The sequence below is a fragment of the Vidua chalybeata genome, chromosome 11 (genome assembly GCF_026979565.1).
Source record: "Vidua chalybeata isolate OUT-0048 chromosome 11, bVidCha1 merged haplotype, whole genome shotgun sequence".
Taxonomy (NCBI): Eukaryota; Metazoa; Chordata; class Aves; order Passeriformes; family Viduidae; genus Vidua; species Vidua chalybeata.
In genome coordinates this window covers 9,202,845-9,217,302 of record NC_071540.1, presented here as the reverse complement: position 1 = coordinate 9,217,302, position 14,458 = coordinate 9,202,845, and the positions used below count along the sequence as shown (strand labels likewise).

General features: G+C 40.8%; 1 protein-coding gene across 1 annotated transcript in view; it reads right to left on the bottom strand.

Moving 5' to 3' along the window:
* NKD1 (NKD inhibitor of WNT signaling pathway 1) overlaps window positions 1–14,458 on the bottom strand; it is a 105,554-nt gene that overhangs the window by 24,400 nt on the left and 66,696 nt on the right. The window contains exon 4 of the mRNA XM_053953234.1: window positions 11,784–11,841. Within this exon, the coding sequence (XP_053809209.1) occupies window positions 11,784–11,841 (58 nt within the window). The remainder of the gene's footprint in view (window positions 1–11,783; window positions 11,842–14,458) is intronic.

Sequence of the window (14,458 nt, the reverse complement as noted above, 5' to 3'; positions counted from 1 at the left end):
TTTTTACTGTTTCCCTACAAAAAAGTTTCGTACTAAAGATGCAGATAACAAAAGACAATATGGTATCTCTGTGCTAAACAGGATGTAACTCATACACGCATAAACACCAAATCTAGATTTCCCACACTCTATCTGGAGTGAGTTTGCTAAAAGGAGGGAGTTTGCTGAATTTTGCCAGATTATGATTCCCTTTTCCAGTTAGTTCCCCAACTGGCTGTATTTCATCAACAGAAACTGCCAGATTAAATGCCTTACTTGACCATCTTCACCCAAAACACTTTCATGTTCAGTTCTCAAGCTTCAAAATACCTTTTGGATGAAGATCAGACAGCACTAAACAGAATTACTAATTAATTAAGCAAAGTTAAATTTTAAACACTGTTTGTTGTGTTAGCCAAAAGCCTGAACAGAACAGTCCTTTTTTTTCTTCCTCATTGGAGATCAAAGAAGATAATTTCTCATTCCCCACCCCTAGCTTAAAAAAAAAAAAAAAAAGATGAAAGCAGGGAAGAATCTCCATAAGCTTTGGTCAGAATAGTTCAGGATGATACCATGATACCTGTAGAAGCAAGATTTTTGTTTGATCAGTGGACATATCAAAACCCACATGAACAGAAAGCAATGTGTTGTATCATTTAACATGGGTAAGTGTTCCTTAAGTGAAAACTGACAGTGTCATATGGACCACTTACCACTTTCTTACAGTATTGTATGTCCCAGGGCCGTGAATGGGCCGGTGAAGTGTTGAATTCAGTTACTCAACAGGGACAGATGGGGACATCAACTGAACACTTGTGACTTAAAAGAAAAAAGACCTCTCTTCTCTAAAGCTGGTCCTACACTGATTTTTGTTAGTAACTGCTAACAATTTTGCTTTTTAAAAATCCATTCTCAGTGTAAGTTGCAGACATACACATTCATATAGAATTTTCTATCTTAAATTTCCTTTGCCTTTGTCTCTTTGGATTTTTTTCTCCCCTTCAAAAGGGAAGGAAAAGAAGAAAAGAACCCAGCCTCTGGATAACCCTTTATTCAAATGAAGACTGAGTAGGTAATGTTATTAATAATGCAGTCTTTGATATTAACTCACTCCCATCTAACTTAGTTGTTCAATAAGAAAAATGTGTTTCCACCACCTTTGCTGTGATAACAGGGCCTCTAAAGGTATCTGAACTGTAATTTTCAATTCATCAGAATTGCTTCCCATGAGGATGAATGTCACTCTGACCCTCACAGAACTACCCTGTTATAGAAAGCAATGTTGTCAACTTATGCTGCAACATTATTTTGGCTGTGATGAATTGTTACAGATCTGACAACTCTTTAATAGTTAATATTCAGTAGGAAGTTCAGTGTTCCCATCCTCAAAGCCATACATATTACTCTGGAGGGGAGAGGGAGGAGAATGGAGACTGATCAATAAACAAGAGAAAAGCATTATTGTGATTAATATTAGTAGTCCAGCATATACATGTGCACATATGTCCCTTTCCCTTTTCATATTTCTGCATGGGTGAGGAATGGTACTGAGATGATACATCACAAACTGCTAAACATGCAGAGAAATAAATTTCATCAAGGCTTGACCCAACCACCTGAGGTCTGAAGAGTACACAGGATCTCATCAGAGAGCAAAGGGAGGTATCTGCTCACCACTGGTAATTAGTACAGCCTAAGGACCTCAGCCACAGATGGAAGCCCACATACTGCTCAAACACAGAAAAGGAGATGGTTTGGAGCATGATTTGGAACACCCTTTCAGGGGGAGCCAGCCCTTCCTATTGCTCCAGAGAGCCCATGCCTTTGCAACTCAAGATTCAGCTTCCCACTTTGAGCTATCCCTTTGGTGGAAGATCTTGTAATATTCTCCTAGACACCGTCACTGTGAATTTACCTTCAGAGGTAGCATCTTGAAATCTGGGCAGCAATAAGTATGTGCTAGAGGAGCTGGGCAGCTGTCCCTGCACAGCACAGGAGCCTGGGACAGGGCACAGGAGCCTGGGACAGGGCAGCTCCCAGGGGGTCCTGCAGGAGACAGGGAGCAGATTGATCTGAATCCCACTTTGCCAACAATGTCCTACCACACCTGGATTGGCTCCACTCTCTTCAAAGGCTCCTTGAAATAGCAAAACAGGGTCTGCAGCACCACACTTCAGCTTTATGCCTCCACATCCTTAGGATGGACTGTAACTCCCTCCTAAAAATATCTTTCATGCACAGAGTCCAGGGCTGCCTTGGCTTCCCTCAGCAGCTCCCGTGCCAGCACGGAGCCCTGAGTGCAGCCCTGGCTGCCAGGCACAGAAATGCTCTCCACTCCTCCAGAGCCCTCTGAAAATTCCTTGGGTAGCGGCTCTTTTACTTCTGGATATTTCAGTTTACAACTACTATTCCTTTCCTCTCTTTCTGTTACCTTTACAGTTTTAAATCTTTTTTGGTACAAAGTTGAGAACTCTGGATGACGTATTTTATGGGTGAAAGGACCTGCCTGGATTGCTGGATCAGATTTATAAAGCAAGAAAAAACTGATTGCTGGTAGTTTTTTGTGGTTTTTTTTTTGTAGACTGGGGGTTGGGACTTTCCATCTAACAAGAGCAGCTGGACTCCAAGCTCTTTCAAGAGCAGAAATGTTGCTTCAGGTTCATTTCCACAACCCCACAGTGCTGCATTTATTATTTGCTTTTACTCACAAACTAGTTGTGGTTACAAAAAAAAGCTTGTCTTCCAAACAAATGACATTTTATCTCTTTCTCCACAGGAGAATAAGGTTGACTGCTACTTGTGCTTTGAGGTTTGGGTATGATTGAGATGAAACATCTGTTAAGAAAAAAAGGTGTGGGGGGACTTTTTTCTGCTAAAAATATCATGCCTTTTTTTTTTCCACCAAACTTGAAACATGTGATGAAATTCAACTTTTAAAATATAACCCTGGAGCTACTTGAAACTATAAAAGTCTCCTCAGTATCTGAGGCAAGTCAGAATTTCCACTGTTCAAGCTGGGCTTTTATGAAGAGCAGACTTAGAAAAACCTGTAATCTGTCTAGGTAACAAAGGGCACTTGTTCTGCCTGGTGAGGTAAAACTTTGGGTTTCTGTAGCTACTGCAGCAGAAGTGGAGTTGAAACACACAAAAGCACCCTGATACACACTTTGAATTTGGAACAGCAAAAGCAACATGCTTGTCATGGAAATTGCCTCCACAGCTCTGCATCTACACACCCCAGTGTCTGCAAGGTTCAGAGGGTTGTTGTGGCTCAACTTACCCAGCACAAGGCTCAGGCTTCTGTCTAACTTTGCATCCATCAGGCAGGCCATCTGTATAAAACAACTGCTCCTAAACTCAGTCCCAGCAATGCAAGAACTATTCAATCCTGTCATAATGTGTGTCCACACAGGAGGCACTCCAAGACATGACACCCCTACGGGCAGGAGAGAAGAATCATGCACATGGCATCTAAACAAAAACCTCCTGCAGAAAGCTACCAAAACCCAGCAGAGGCAGCACTCAAGCTCAGTTGCCTGGCTCTGTCACAGGCCAGGGAAACACAAGAAAACCTGTAACATCAGGAATATTTGGGAATTGCAGCAGGACATATTGCCTATTAAATGCTGTGTTCAAGGTTTATAAAAATGAGCTAAAAATGAGTGCAGTGTTTCATGTAAAGGCAAGGGATCTGAAACATATATGTTGTCTTCTAAAATATCAAAGGCCAAAACTTTTTTCAATTATAAGGGCAAAAAACTGGAATAATTCTAGGAACACCAGCATGAGAGTGTTATCTAGTCCAAAATCTTTGACTGGAAATATGCACTAGCTTCACATGAATAAAAAAAATAGAAAAAAAGAAAAGAGAGAGTCACAAGAGAGTCAGAGAAGAATGGCATTTTGAATCACTTTTCAAAAATATGTTTAATAAAACCTCCATGAACTGTGGTCAAAGCTACAAGAAAAATAACTGGTAATAATCGTTGCTGGGAAATTAAAAGTAGAAAAGGACCTTTGTTCAAGTAGAATAAATGAAACCACTGGTATTCATCATGTTTCCAGAGAGATTGTTTTCAAACCCCTGACTTGTTCCCATATTTCATTCTTTGTTCTTGGTGGTGGATGTCCTGGGGCACAGTTGAAGTACATTATTACGCTGCTGCCCGTGTGCAGTAATGCAGCTTTAGCTGTGCCCACAGGCAGGGGCTCCTCTCTCACAGGTGTACCCTCTCCCCAGGCACAGCTGAGCCCGTAGCCAGCAGTGCTGAGGCAGGGGAGCAGGGTTTGCCAGCTGTGCCCACAGCTGGGGCAGAGCTGTGCACAGCCTGCCTCGCTCTGCACTCCGTGTGACAGCGACCCAGCCCGGCCCCAGCCAGCAGGCAGTGTGCCCTCAGCACTGACCCAGCCCTTTCAAGCTGCATGGACAAACCACAAGCCCCACATCCCGGGCACCCATTTCTCAGTCCTGCCACAGGGTACCTTCCCCTGACACTGACACTCCCTCCTTCACTCACTGACACTGACACTCACGCCAGCCTGCTGCCCAACATCCACCACGATGCCTCGCTCACCTTTGGGATGCCAAAGGCAAACCCAAGAGCCCTCCTGCCTTCAATGAGATCTCCCTGAGCCTCCCATTCTTCTGCTTCCCACATGCACCCTGATGGTCTGGCTCTCACTATGAGAGAAGCAGCTTGAGAGATCTGTAGATGTAGATTTACCAACAGGTGACGTTTGCCTCCTAGCAAACTAGTTCATGACTATCCCAGAGCTGAAATTAAAAGAATATTCTTATTGTTAATTGATTATTTTTTAAATGACCACTCAGGTAGAGCATTAGTTTCTCCACTGCAGAAGGAAAAGTTGCCAGTCTTAGGTAGATGGAAAGAACATGGAAAACCAATATTATTATAAATACCATGCACATAATATTATTTTAAAGCTTTCCATATTTAAGATATTCATTAAGGATCAACTCTATTTTTTTTTTTTTTGAGGTGCTTGTTCATTTCCCTATTAACATTTGGCTTTCTTCAGCTATCATAAAGAATACAGACCACTTGTAAGTTTGGAAGGCTTTCTTGTGTGCTGTACTTCGTAACTCTCTCTATGTAATATTCTAATGGACAGACATGGTTGCAGAAAATCCCAAGCTTCATTCTCAGCCTTGCTATGCTGCTCGTGAACCAAACACACAACTTGCTTGTGCTCAATGTAACAACTTTCCAGCTGTGTAGAATGATCTGAACACAGACATCACTGTGAAACTACTACTTACAGCAGGCATGACCTTCCCAGCCTAATGCAGAGGATTCTAACCCAGAACATTCTCAAATCACAGACAAAACACATCATCTATCACAGCCTGTTAGGCAGCACCAGTAGGAGCTGGTGGATGTCAGCTGAAGAGAGTGACATGCCCCGTGCAGGAACTTGCAGGACATGTGGAGGAGAGCCCATGCTCTCCACACAGCAGCAGCTCAGTGTGAGGAGGAAAGCTCACCCTCTGAGGTGTCCTAACAGCCCACTTTTCACTGCCTTTCTGTGCTCTGCTTGCCAACATGGGTGGGAGCTGTTAGACACACTGTAAAGGTTCATTTGGAAACACCTGGAGACCACTAACTCATTACACACAGGCCATGGGCAACCGTTGGATGGCAACAGTCTTTCATCACTACTGACCTGGCTGCACTTGAAACAGCAGCTCCAGAAGTAAAAGCTTCTGATCCAAATACCAACCCCCCTCAACTGGAACAGCTAATGTTAAGAAACACTTGTACAATTTTATATTTTTAATTTTTTTTTTTTAAAGTGCCTCATGCCGTAAGATTTTCCTCCCACTCATGGCAAAGAGCCTACCTGCTTCTTATAATTTCCTGGATCTGTGCACAACCACAGGAAAACTTCTGCTAATCCTACCAGTCTCATGTTCTTTGGTGACTTTTATTCTAACTGCCAAACTAAGCAGTTTTCTCTTGGCACTCTCCCCTGCTCCTTCCTCCCCACACCCCCACGTCCTTTGCTGCTCCTTCCAACCCACAGTAACCAGCTTATCAGCTGCCAGCCTCAGCAGGGCCTGCTGCTTGTCACATACTGGTGGCTGCTGCCAGTGGGTCACCCTGTGGCCAAAGACATTTCTCAGAATTGTTCCATGTCATATTCAGTAGTAGGAAAGGATACAGCAGAAACCTCTTGGGAGCTGAAAAAAATACAGCCAGTGAGGAAGCGATCAACAGTCTGAGGTGATCACATAGCATATACTCATGTATGGCAAAACTATGGTAAGTGCATTGGATTAGTCCTTAAAATGCTGAGTTCCCATATAACATCCCACAAGGCTGACCACAAGAGCACTTTTAAGATAGAATTATTAACACTCTATTTGCAATGTCAAGGATAAACAGGTATTCTGTCTAAGAACCTGAGAGAGAAGGGACCATCATTTTCTGCAAAGCACCAAGCCTGGATCAATAGTACCATAGGTAGTAACAGTGGTGCCAACATAAAGAAAATTTGCCCATGTGCAAGATGCAATCTATGTCTTTTCTATAAATACACTGGAATTTCATGTATATAAAATACAAAAAAATATTTACACTTTAGAAAATGAATAGCTATTATAACTAAAAGTATTAACTAGTGGGAGGAATGCCATTTGAAATAACTGCCTTTTATCACCTATTCAGAGCACAGTTTAGAACAATACATTAATTTGAGTTAAGAGATTAACAAAGTATGGTAAAAAGTGTCTCCCAAGCAAGTAGAAGGTTAGCTAAAACTAGCTAAAATGTTTGCTCAAGTTTTCCTTTGCTGACAAGTTTATAAACAATTTTGGTCAAGTACCATACATTACCACCTTTCCTCTGAGCTGACAACCTGACAAATATTCTTTCAATTACTAATTTTAGACAAAACTCCAGGCACTAAAGCCTTCACTGAACCTTTCCTGAATGGAGAGAGAGAGGAAAGGGAGTAATCTCACACAGCAGCAGCCCCACTGTGGGGTGCATTGGGGAAGGATGCTGCTCCATGCCTCCCCTGCTGCTGCAGCCCCAGCCAAGGCAAGCATCCCCCTGGAAGCCAACACACTCTGTCACTGGGATGTCTGGGAACAGTGTGGAGGGGGAAGAATGTGCAGCTGGGGGGGTCCAGGCCAGCTGTCAGAGCTGGACATAAGATCAGCAGCCTTAAAGCACCAGTTCATTCTTTGTTATCGGTTCCTTGTTTGCTTATCAGTTCTTATTAAAGTCAAAAATAACACAGCTCCTCATGTGGGAGCACTGCTAACCACACCTCAGCTTCCACTTGACCACAGATGCTGGGGAGGAAGACGTGAGGACAGATTGCACACACTAGTAAAATGTTGAAAAACATATAACAATGTTAAGAATATAATGAATTACTTTTCTGTTTTGCTGAATACAGAATGCTTTAACTGCAGGTTTAAAAATTACATAATGGCTTGCAAATATGTGAAAAGTGCAACAAGTAGCTCTTTTACAGATCTGCTAGATTTTTTTTCAGCAACAACATGTGCTTTGAACTCTGCTGGAGGGCTTTCTAATATTAATGGGCAAGAAGATGACCTGAATAATTTGTCCTTTCTGGTACCAGAACAGGGAACATCTTATATCTACGGATTTAGATACATCTGTCTTAGGAAATATATATAAAAAAATGGGTTTGTTGATTCAGGCCAGGCTCTGTCACTACTTTCAGCAGGGCTTTGGATATCATGTTAGATAAGGCACCAGGAAGGCTTGGATCTTCTCCAGTCTTCTGTTGAGAGAATAATAATCAAGACATCACCCTTGGCTGACAACTGAAACAGGGAACAGATTGCTATCAGTGTTAAGAGGCAGCTCCTCTGACAGCTACAGGACTAGATTGATCTCAAGAGATGCGAGATTTCTGATTAATAGAAATACTTAGGTCATGCTTTTCAAGAGAACAGTGACATGAGAAATCACATTATTGCATAAATAATTGGGACACTCAAGGTGAGGCTCAAGACTTCACTGTGAACTCCAAAAGGCCGCTGTATCCCACAGGGCTACAAAGAGCTTGTACTGGGACAAGAAGAAATCACCCCTTTATACAATCAGTCTGCATCAGAGGACTGCATCAGGAGCTCCTTCCTGAGCTGAACTTTCTGAAATTTTTAAATGATCAAGTGGTAAGATGGAGAAACCCCAGTTCATTTCAGAAAGACATGGAGTGGTCAAGATAAGAAAGCTCTCCTGGTCTACAAGTTTTAGGTGCAAAAATTTCTAAAAGGGTCCAGGGAAAGGAAGTGAAAAAAGTTCTGGAAAACAAGAGCAGGACTCTCAAACAATTCATTAGAAGCTCATTTATGCCTAGAAGAGTTGAGGGAGAAGTGGGAAGTCATTACTGAGCACACAAACTGCAGATGTCTTTCTGAACCACCTGCTTGTCTCCATGGCAGAAGAGAGACTTGCTGCTTGATCCTGCACTCAATTCCTCACTGCCATTTTAGTTTCTCCACCAACACAAAATGGGAAATATCTCCTAATGTTTGTGCTAGGTTTTGTGACTTCTTCCAGAGCCACCCCAGTCATTCAGTTCTGGTAACCCATTATTCTAGCTAGGGATCATGAAGAGAAAATGGGAGCTCTTTTACCCTACATGTGAAGGGTGATGAACCACATCCTTCCTGTGCAGAAACTGCAGGACAAGGAAGTTTGAGTATGAGACATTCCTACACAGCCACAGCAGATTGCACAAGTACTCCAAGTCTGGCAAGTGGAAAGCTCTGAAATGCCCTGGGAAGTCACCTGGAATGCACGACGCAAACAAACCTAGTGATGAACCTATATCCAGCATGCCCAACTGTTGTGTTATTAATGAAAGAGGAAGAAGGAAAACAGAGTAAGGGTAATATGAGACTGAGGTTTCCACTGGTGTCTCTTATCTAAGGAATCAGTCTCTCAATTGACCACATAAGAGAAAATCCAAAAACTTCTATTTAGCAACTTGCCCAGCAGCAGAATCAAAGGCAGGTGGTGGATATAATAGACCATGCTGGTCAAACCGTTTCTTTCTGCACAGCACTCAATAACAGAGTTGCTGCTATTGAGTTCTAACCTCTTGTCATGCAGTAACATTGAGTCAACAATCCGCTCTCATGGCTTAATGCTTTTGATGTTTACTTTGTTCTTTGTATAGTTCAAAAGAAAGCACTAATGCACCAGTCCTCTTACCAAATACAATCTTAATCCCAGAATCCCGAGCCTTTTGCTGTTGGCCAGTTAAGTCTGTTAAGACGAAAGGATTTGATCAAGCTTTACATAACAACACAGAAGTTAAATCCAGCAAAGAGAGTTCTTTTTATCTGTACTGCTCAGACAGCTAAGAGGAGAAAAAAAAAAGAGAGAGAAGGAAAAAAAAGGTAATGAACTTGGCTATGTAAAACAAAATAAGGAATTCAATTATTTCTCTTATTGCCACTTTGTCTTTCCAGTGAGAGTCTTCTAAAGAACTCAGATTTATTCTCCAATAAAGTTCCTGAGAGAGAAGGCTCTAACTTTCCCGTAAACCAGAATTGTGGAACTTGCTGTGCTTTTTTTGCAAATCTGAGAAATGTTTCTTTTTCATCCCTACCATGTATTTATGAAGACAGAATACAGTTCACTGATGCATGGTATTTGGTAGAGCATGGTATTTGCCATTGTCCTCTCTGAGCTTAGTCTAACCAACCATTTTTTGGGTTACAGATCCCTGTCTCTGAAGCTGTTGGTGATTTTGATGTTATGACACATGAGCATATAATGAGCATATAATCATGTAGCACATGTGTTATACCAGTACATATGTAAAGATCACGAGGCAACAAAATAGAGGCAGAACAACTATTTTAGATGCAAATCTATGTTCTATAATCTATGTTCTAGAATGTTAATCACATTTCCCCAGAGAAACATTTCTATGCAGAGGAGAGGTACCACAGTTGCCATCTTGTACCGAAGAACTCAAGCTGTGCCCTATCAAAGATCTCAAATCAGGTTTCAGCTTCACTTTACCTAATATCACAATTTTATGCTAGTACTAGCACAATCATTGAAGTATAATGCAAGTATAAAGGATGCTTTAATACAATGATTGTTGTATTGTCTGATAATTATAAGATTTTCAGTATCTGAATGAAATAGGAAGTGGTTAACACTGCCCCCAGCACGGAAAGCACAGCCTGGAGATCTGAGAGCAGAAGGGATGAGCATTGCCTGAGCACAGGGCAGAAACAGTCATCTTCCTCCCAGCCGGAAAGATGCCACAGAACAGCTCTTCCATGGTGACAGCACACAAAGGATCGACCACTGCTGGTATCTAAATCTGGTCTTCACTACTCAGCTACCTCCTAACAAAGGAGACTCATCAGAAGCAATAATGTGAAACTGCTGAAAGACTGAAATTACAGTTACCTAAAAGGCTTTTTACATTCTAATAAAAAGAATCTTGCTGCTGACTAGTTTGAAAATACTATATATTGTACATTATGTTTGCTATGCAAGATAATGCTACACAGCAAAGAAAGAAATAATTAGAGGCAAGGAAAGATAGAATGAGACAAAGAAAATGAAATATTCACCTTGCTGACATTTAATATCCTGTCTGAAGTAGTTTCTCCTATAATTCTAAAATTAAAATCCTACCTTATATCCTACTAAAGGGAGATTGGGAAACTGTGGTGAACCTAAATACAAAACCACTCAACAAACACTGACTCCATCATAGCAAGCATAGTTTGCCTTTGTGATTAACAGTAGCCTACAAGCACAAGCCCAAATTGAGTTCTTATGTTATGGCACATACAATACATGAAGTCTTTGTAAACTAGAGATGAGAGGAACTTGGAATCCCAAAATCACAGCATAGTAACATATTGTACAGGTAAGGAACTGGAAGGCAGACATTACTAACAGAGAGTCTTTCACATTCTGTTTAAACAAAAGCTTCTAATACCAGAAACAAATTATTGGATTATAAAAGTACAGAAATCTCCAAATTAAGCTTGACATGGTTCATTGCTCTAAATAAACTGGGCATATTGTTTCCACTAGTGTGTAATATAAATCCAGCACACAGTCCATGTTATTCTAGAGAGTTTCTGAAGTTTCATTTCCTCAAAAGGAATGAGCAACAAATTCATCTCCTGCATTCAGAACCCCCACTTGTCCCTGAAGCTCAAGGTGCCTCGGATGTGTTCCCTGGCAGAATGCAGCATCCATACTCACAAGCACCAAAGGTCCTTCCCACCACAACGATTCCATCCCAACTGCCTGACCGCAGAGGAGGAGATGAGATGGAAAGAGAAACTGTCTGAGGCAACAATGATTCCATTCATATTCAAGAAAAATGTGTTGAGTAAGAGTCTCTAGTCCTTATTAGAAATGAACGTGGGAGTTTCTAAGGCTGGTTTGTGTAAGCCAGAAGGGAGCACAGTGTCCCACACAACTCAGAGCTAACAGTTTCACTCATTTGCCACCTCTGCCAGGGACAGTGACATCCATCACTCCTACCAATGTCAGGAGAAGTACCTGGAGAAAATGGTGAGACCCTGAATTAAAACACTTGGTCCCTGTGATTCAGCTGGGTGCCTTTTTCCACTACAAGTAGCAGCAGATACAGAAATAATACCCTATTTCCATCTTAATAGTTTTTTCAGGCAAATGACACATCAGTAGATCAAGAACTGCAGTCTAAATATATGCATTCTCACACTTATTCATTCACTTATTCCAATACTCCTTTATATTAACCAAAAAATGTTGTTCTTTAAATACCTTCTAGATGAAAGTGTTCATCACCAATAGTGTCTCTGTAGCCTTCCCCAGATAAATCCTGTTTAAAACAAAACAAAACAAATTAACTACAAATACACTACATGGAAAGTGTTGAGTTGTTAACAATATGCATTTATTATTGCCAGAATTCATTTATAACATGAATGAGAACACAGAAACTGTTTTCCAGGAAAGAAGTCAATCACCTTATTAGTGGTAGTCAATGTATTTGCTGCTATTTTACAATGCTCTGGACATACTTCTGGACAAAAATTTGGTGAAGATGAATTAACTATACAAGGGAAAGAAAAAAAAAGATCACATTTAAATAATTTTATAAAGTAATATTTAGCCTTTCAATGTTCTTTCAATCAAGCAGGATTAAAAAGCTCCAAATGGAAATGATAAAGGAGAAATAAGCCCTTCACTACCCACAGAGGAATGTTATCACTTGGCTCCACCAACAAACAAAAAACTTCCGTATGCCAGAGGTCACCCAAGAAAAGCAGATAACAGATTCTGATAAGCTGCCTGAGCCTTCAGTTCTGAAATTAATGAAATTCTGTCAACCCCAGTATGTCTAGAACAATACAGAAGCAGATGCCATAGATATGCAGATGAACTTATCTCAGACGCAAAAAACATTTCTCCAGTGGTGCTGAAGAAGTTATAAAGGGCATCAGTGGGATGTGGAGCTAACGTGGAGTTACAAACACTCTGAAGAGCATTCTTACTCTCCTATTAACAAACCCTTCCAGCTCCATCACCCCACCCCAGCTAAACCACAAGCAATGGCAGCTATCCTCATATCCTGACTGCTCTCAGCCATTCCAAAGCTTTGGCAGCACCACAGTGTCACCGACCTTATACTGCAATCCAGCCACCTGGATTCTCCCCAGACACTCTCTGCCTCTGATAAAGTGATGGTGACAAAGAAGGATATGGAACTAAAAAACTGGCACGCTGCACTCACAGCCATTCCAGCTGCATCTGCAAAAACAGACCAGCAGCACAGAGCCAGAATTCTCAGCATCAACCTGTGGGCTGGAAGTTGACCTTGGAGAGCTTTTAGCACAAGATAAGGATAAGGGAGTAACCTGTGAAAATTAATGTCTGGTTGTATTCATTAGCTTTACTGTTAAGGAATTTGATCGTGATAAAGGCAGTTCACCTCTTTTTCTTGAAAAAGCTGGCAAAGGTTCTCCACCTTCCACATGCCCAAATGTTATTCTTTGAGATTAGTTAGAACAGACCAACTAAGCCACAAAGGTGTATCTTAGGAATTCTTCAGTATCAGTTTCTGCAACAGCATGTTAAAAATTAGATTTCACTAACACTGGATACCTAGCCCAGAAACCCTGAAAATACTGCCTCTTCACAATCACATCCCTGAAATAAAGCTAGACTTTGCAGGACAAATGTCTCTGAGAAATGCTGGCAATCTGGCCTGGAATGCTGGGATACAGCACAGCACAATGCTGCTATAAAAGCTGACATTCTGGATTTATCTTTCCTGGTAGAACATCACAAAAAAAACCTACTTTTGTTCCAGTAAAAAACCTCTATGATCCTGGGCATGTGCTGATTAACATCAATCATTACCTTAAAAATTATGGAAGGAACAAGCAGAGAATGAAAAGAAGACACAAAATGTTGGCATGATGCATCATATTGCTGCAAGAAAATGATTTTTTTTAGGACCACCTAAAAGTTAACACACATTTATTTGTTTGATCAAATTCCCCCATGTCACAATTTTCCATTAAGCTGTGAGAGCATACCACTGCCTGCTCCAATAGATAATGGATAAAATTATAGATTTTCTCCAATTGATAAAAGTGATTCTGCTCTCCCACAATGCTAAATATTGAATAATTGTTTCATTTGGGGTTTTCTTGTGCTGGAATTCCCACTCTCCTTGGGAAAAAAACCTATTTTCTGTATTTCTGATCCGCAAATATGCAATGGGTAGGTACTTGTGGTGCATGTCTGAGAATACTATCTAGATGGTAGCTTTCACCTCCTAACATTTTAGATAAGCAAGCATTGCATCGGGGTATCAAACACTGCCTGTTAAAATGCCATTAATCTCATGCTCTATGAAACTCACAAGTCATTAATTGTTGTGATTTTTCATAGGTCAAAAGACATCACTTAAAAATAAGCATACATTTGTTGATGAAAAATGTACTATCAAGGAACTCAAAGGAAAACAGTGGAAAACAGGGAGTGTAAAACAGCAGAGTGAAGCATTAATATTCATTACACTAGCTTCCTTATTTCCTCACTTTTAATCATTACATGGGTCTTAAGCAAATATGTTTTATATTCCAGTCTAGTTTCACTCCTTCTCTAGCTTCTAGTTATTTAAGTTAAAGTAGTAACTTAATGCAAGCAAATTTCCAGTAAGTGTTTCTGCCTTAAACCAAATTATTATAAATTAGCACATTCTAAAAAGTGGTTTTCATGCTGTTGAACTATAATATAACTGTTAGACAGCATATAAATTGACAATCCAGCCTGAAACTGATGAGAGTATCGTTTGAACATTTAGTGACACGTTTAAGCAGACTTCCTCAGCTCCCATTCAAAGGTATTCCTCTGTGGAAGATTCTGACATGTATTATCTTTGATAGACAGGCATGTATCTGAGAAGGGTGTGGGCAACTCTTAAG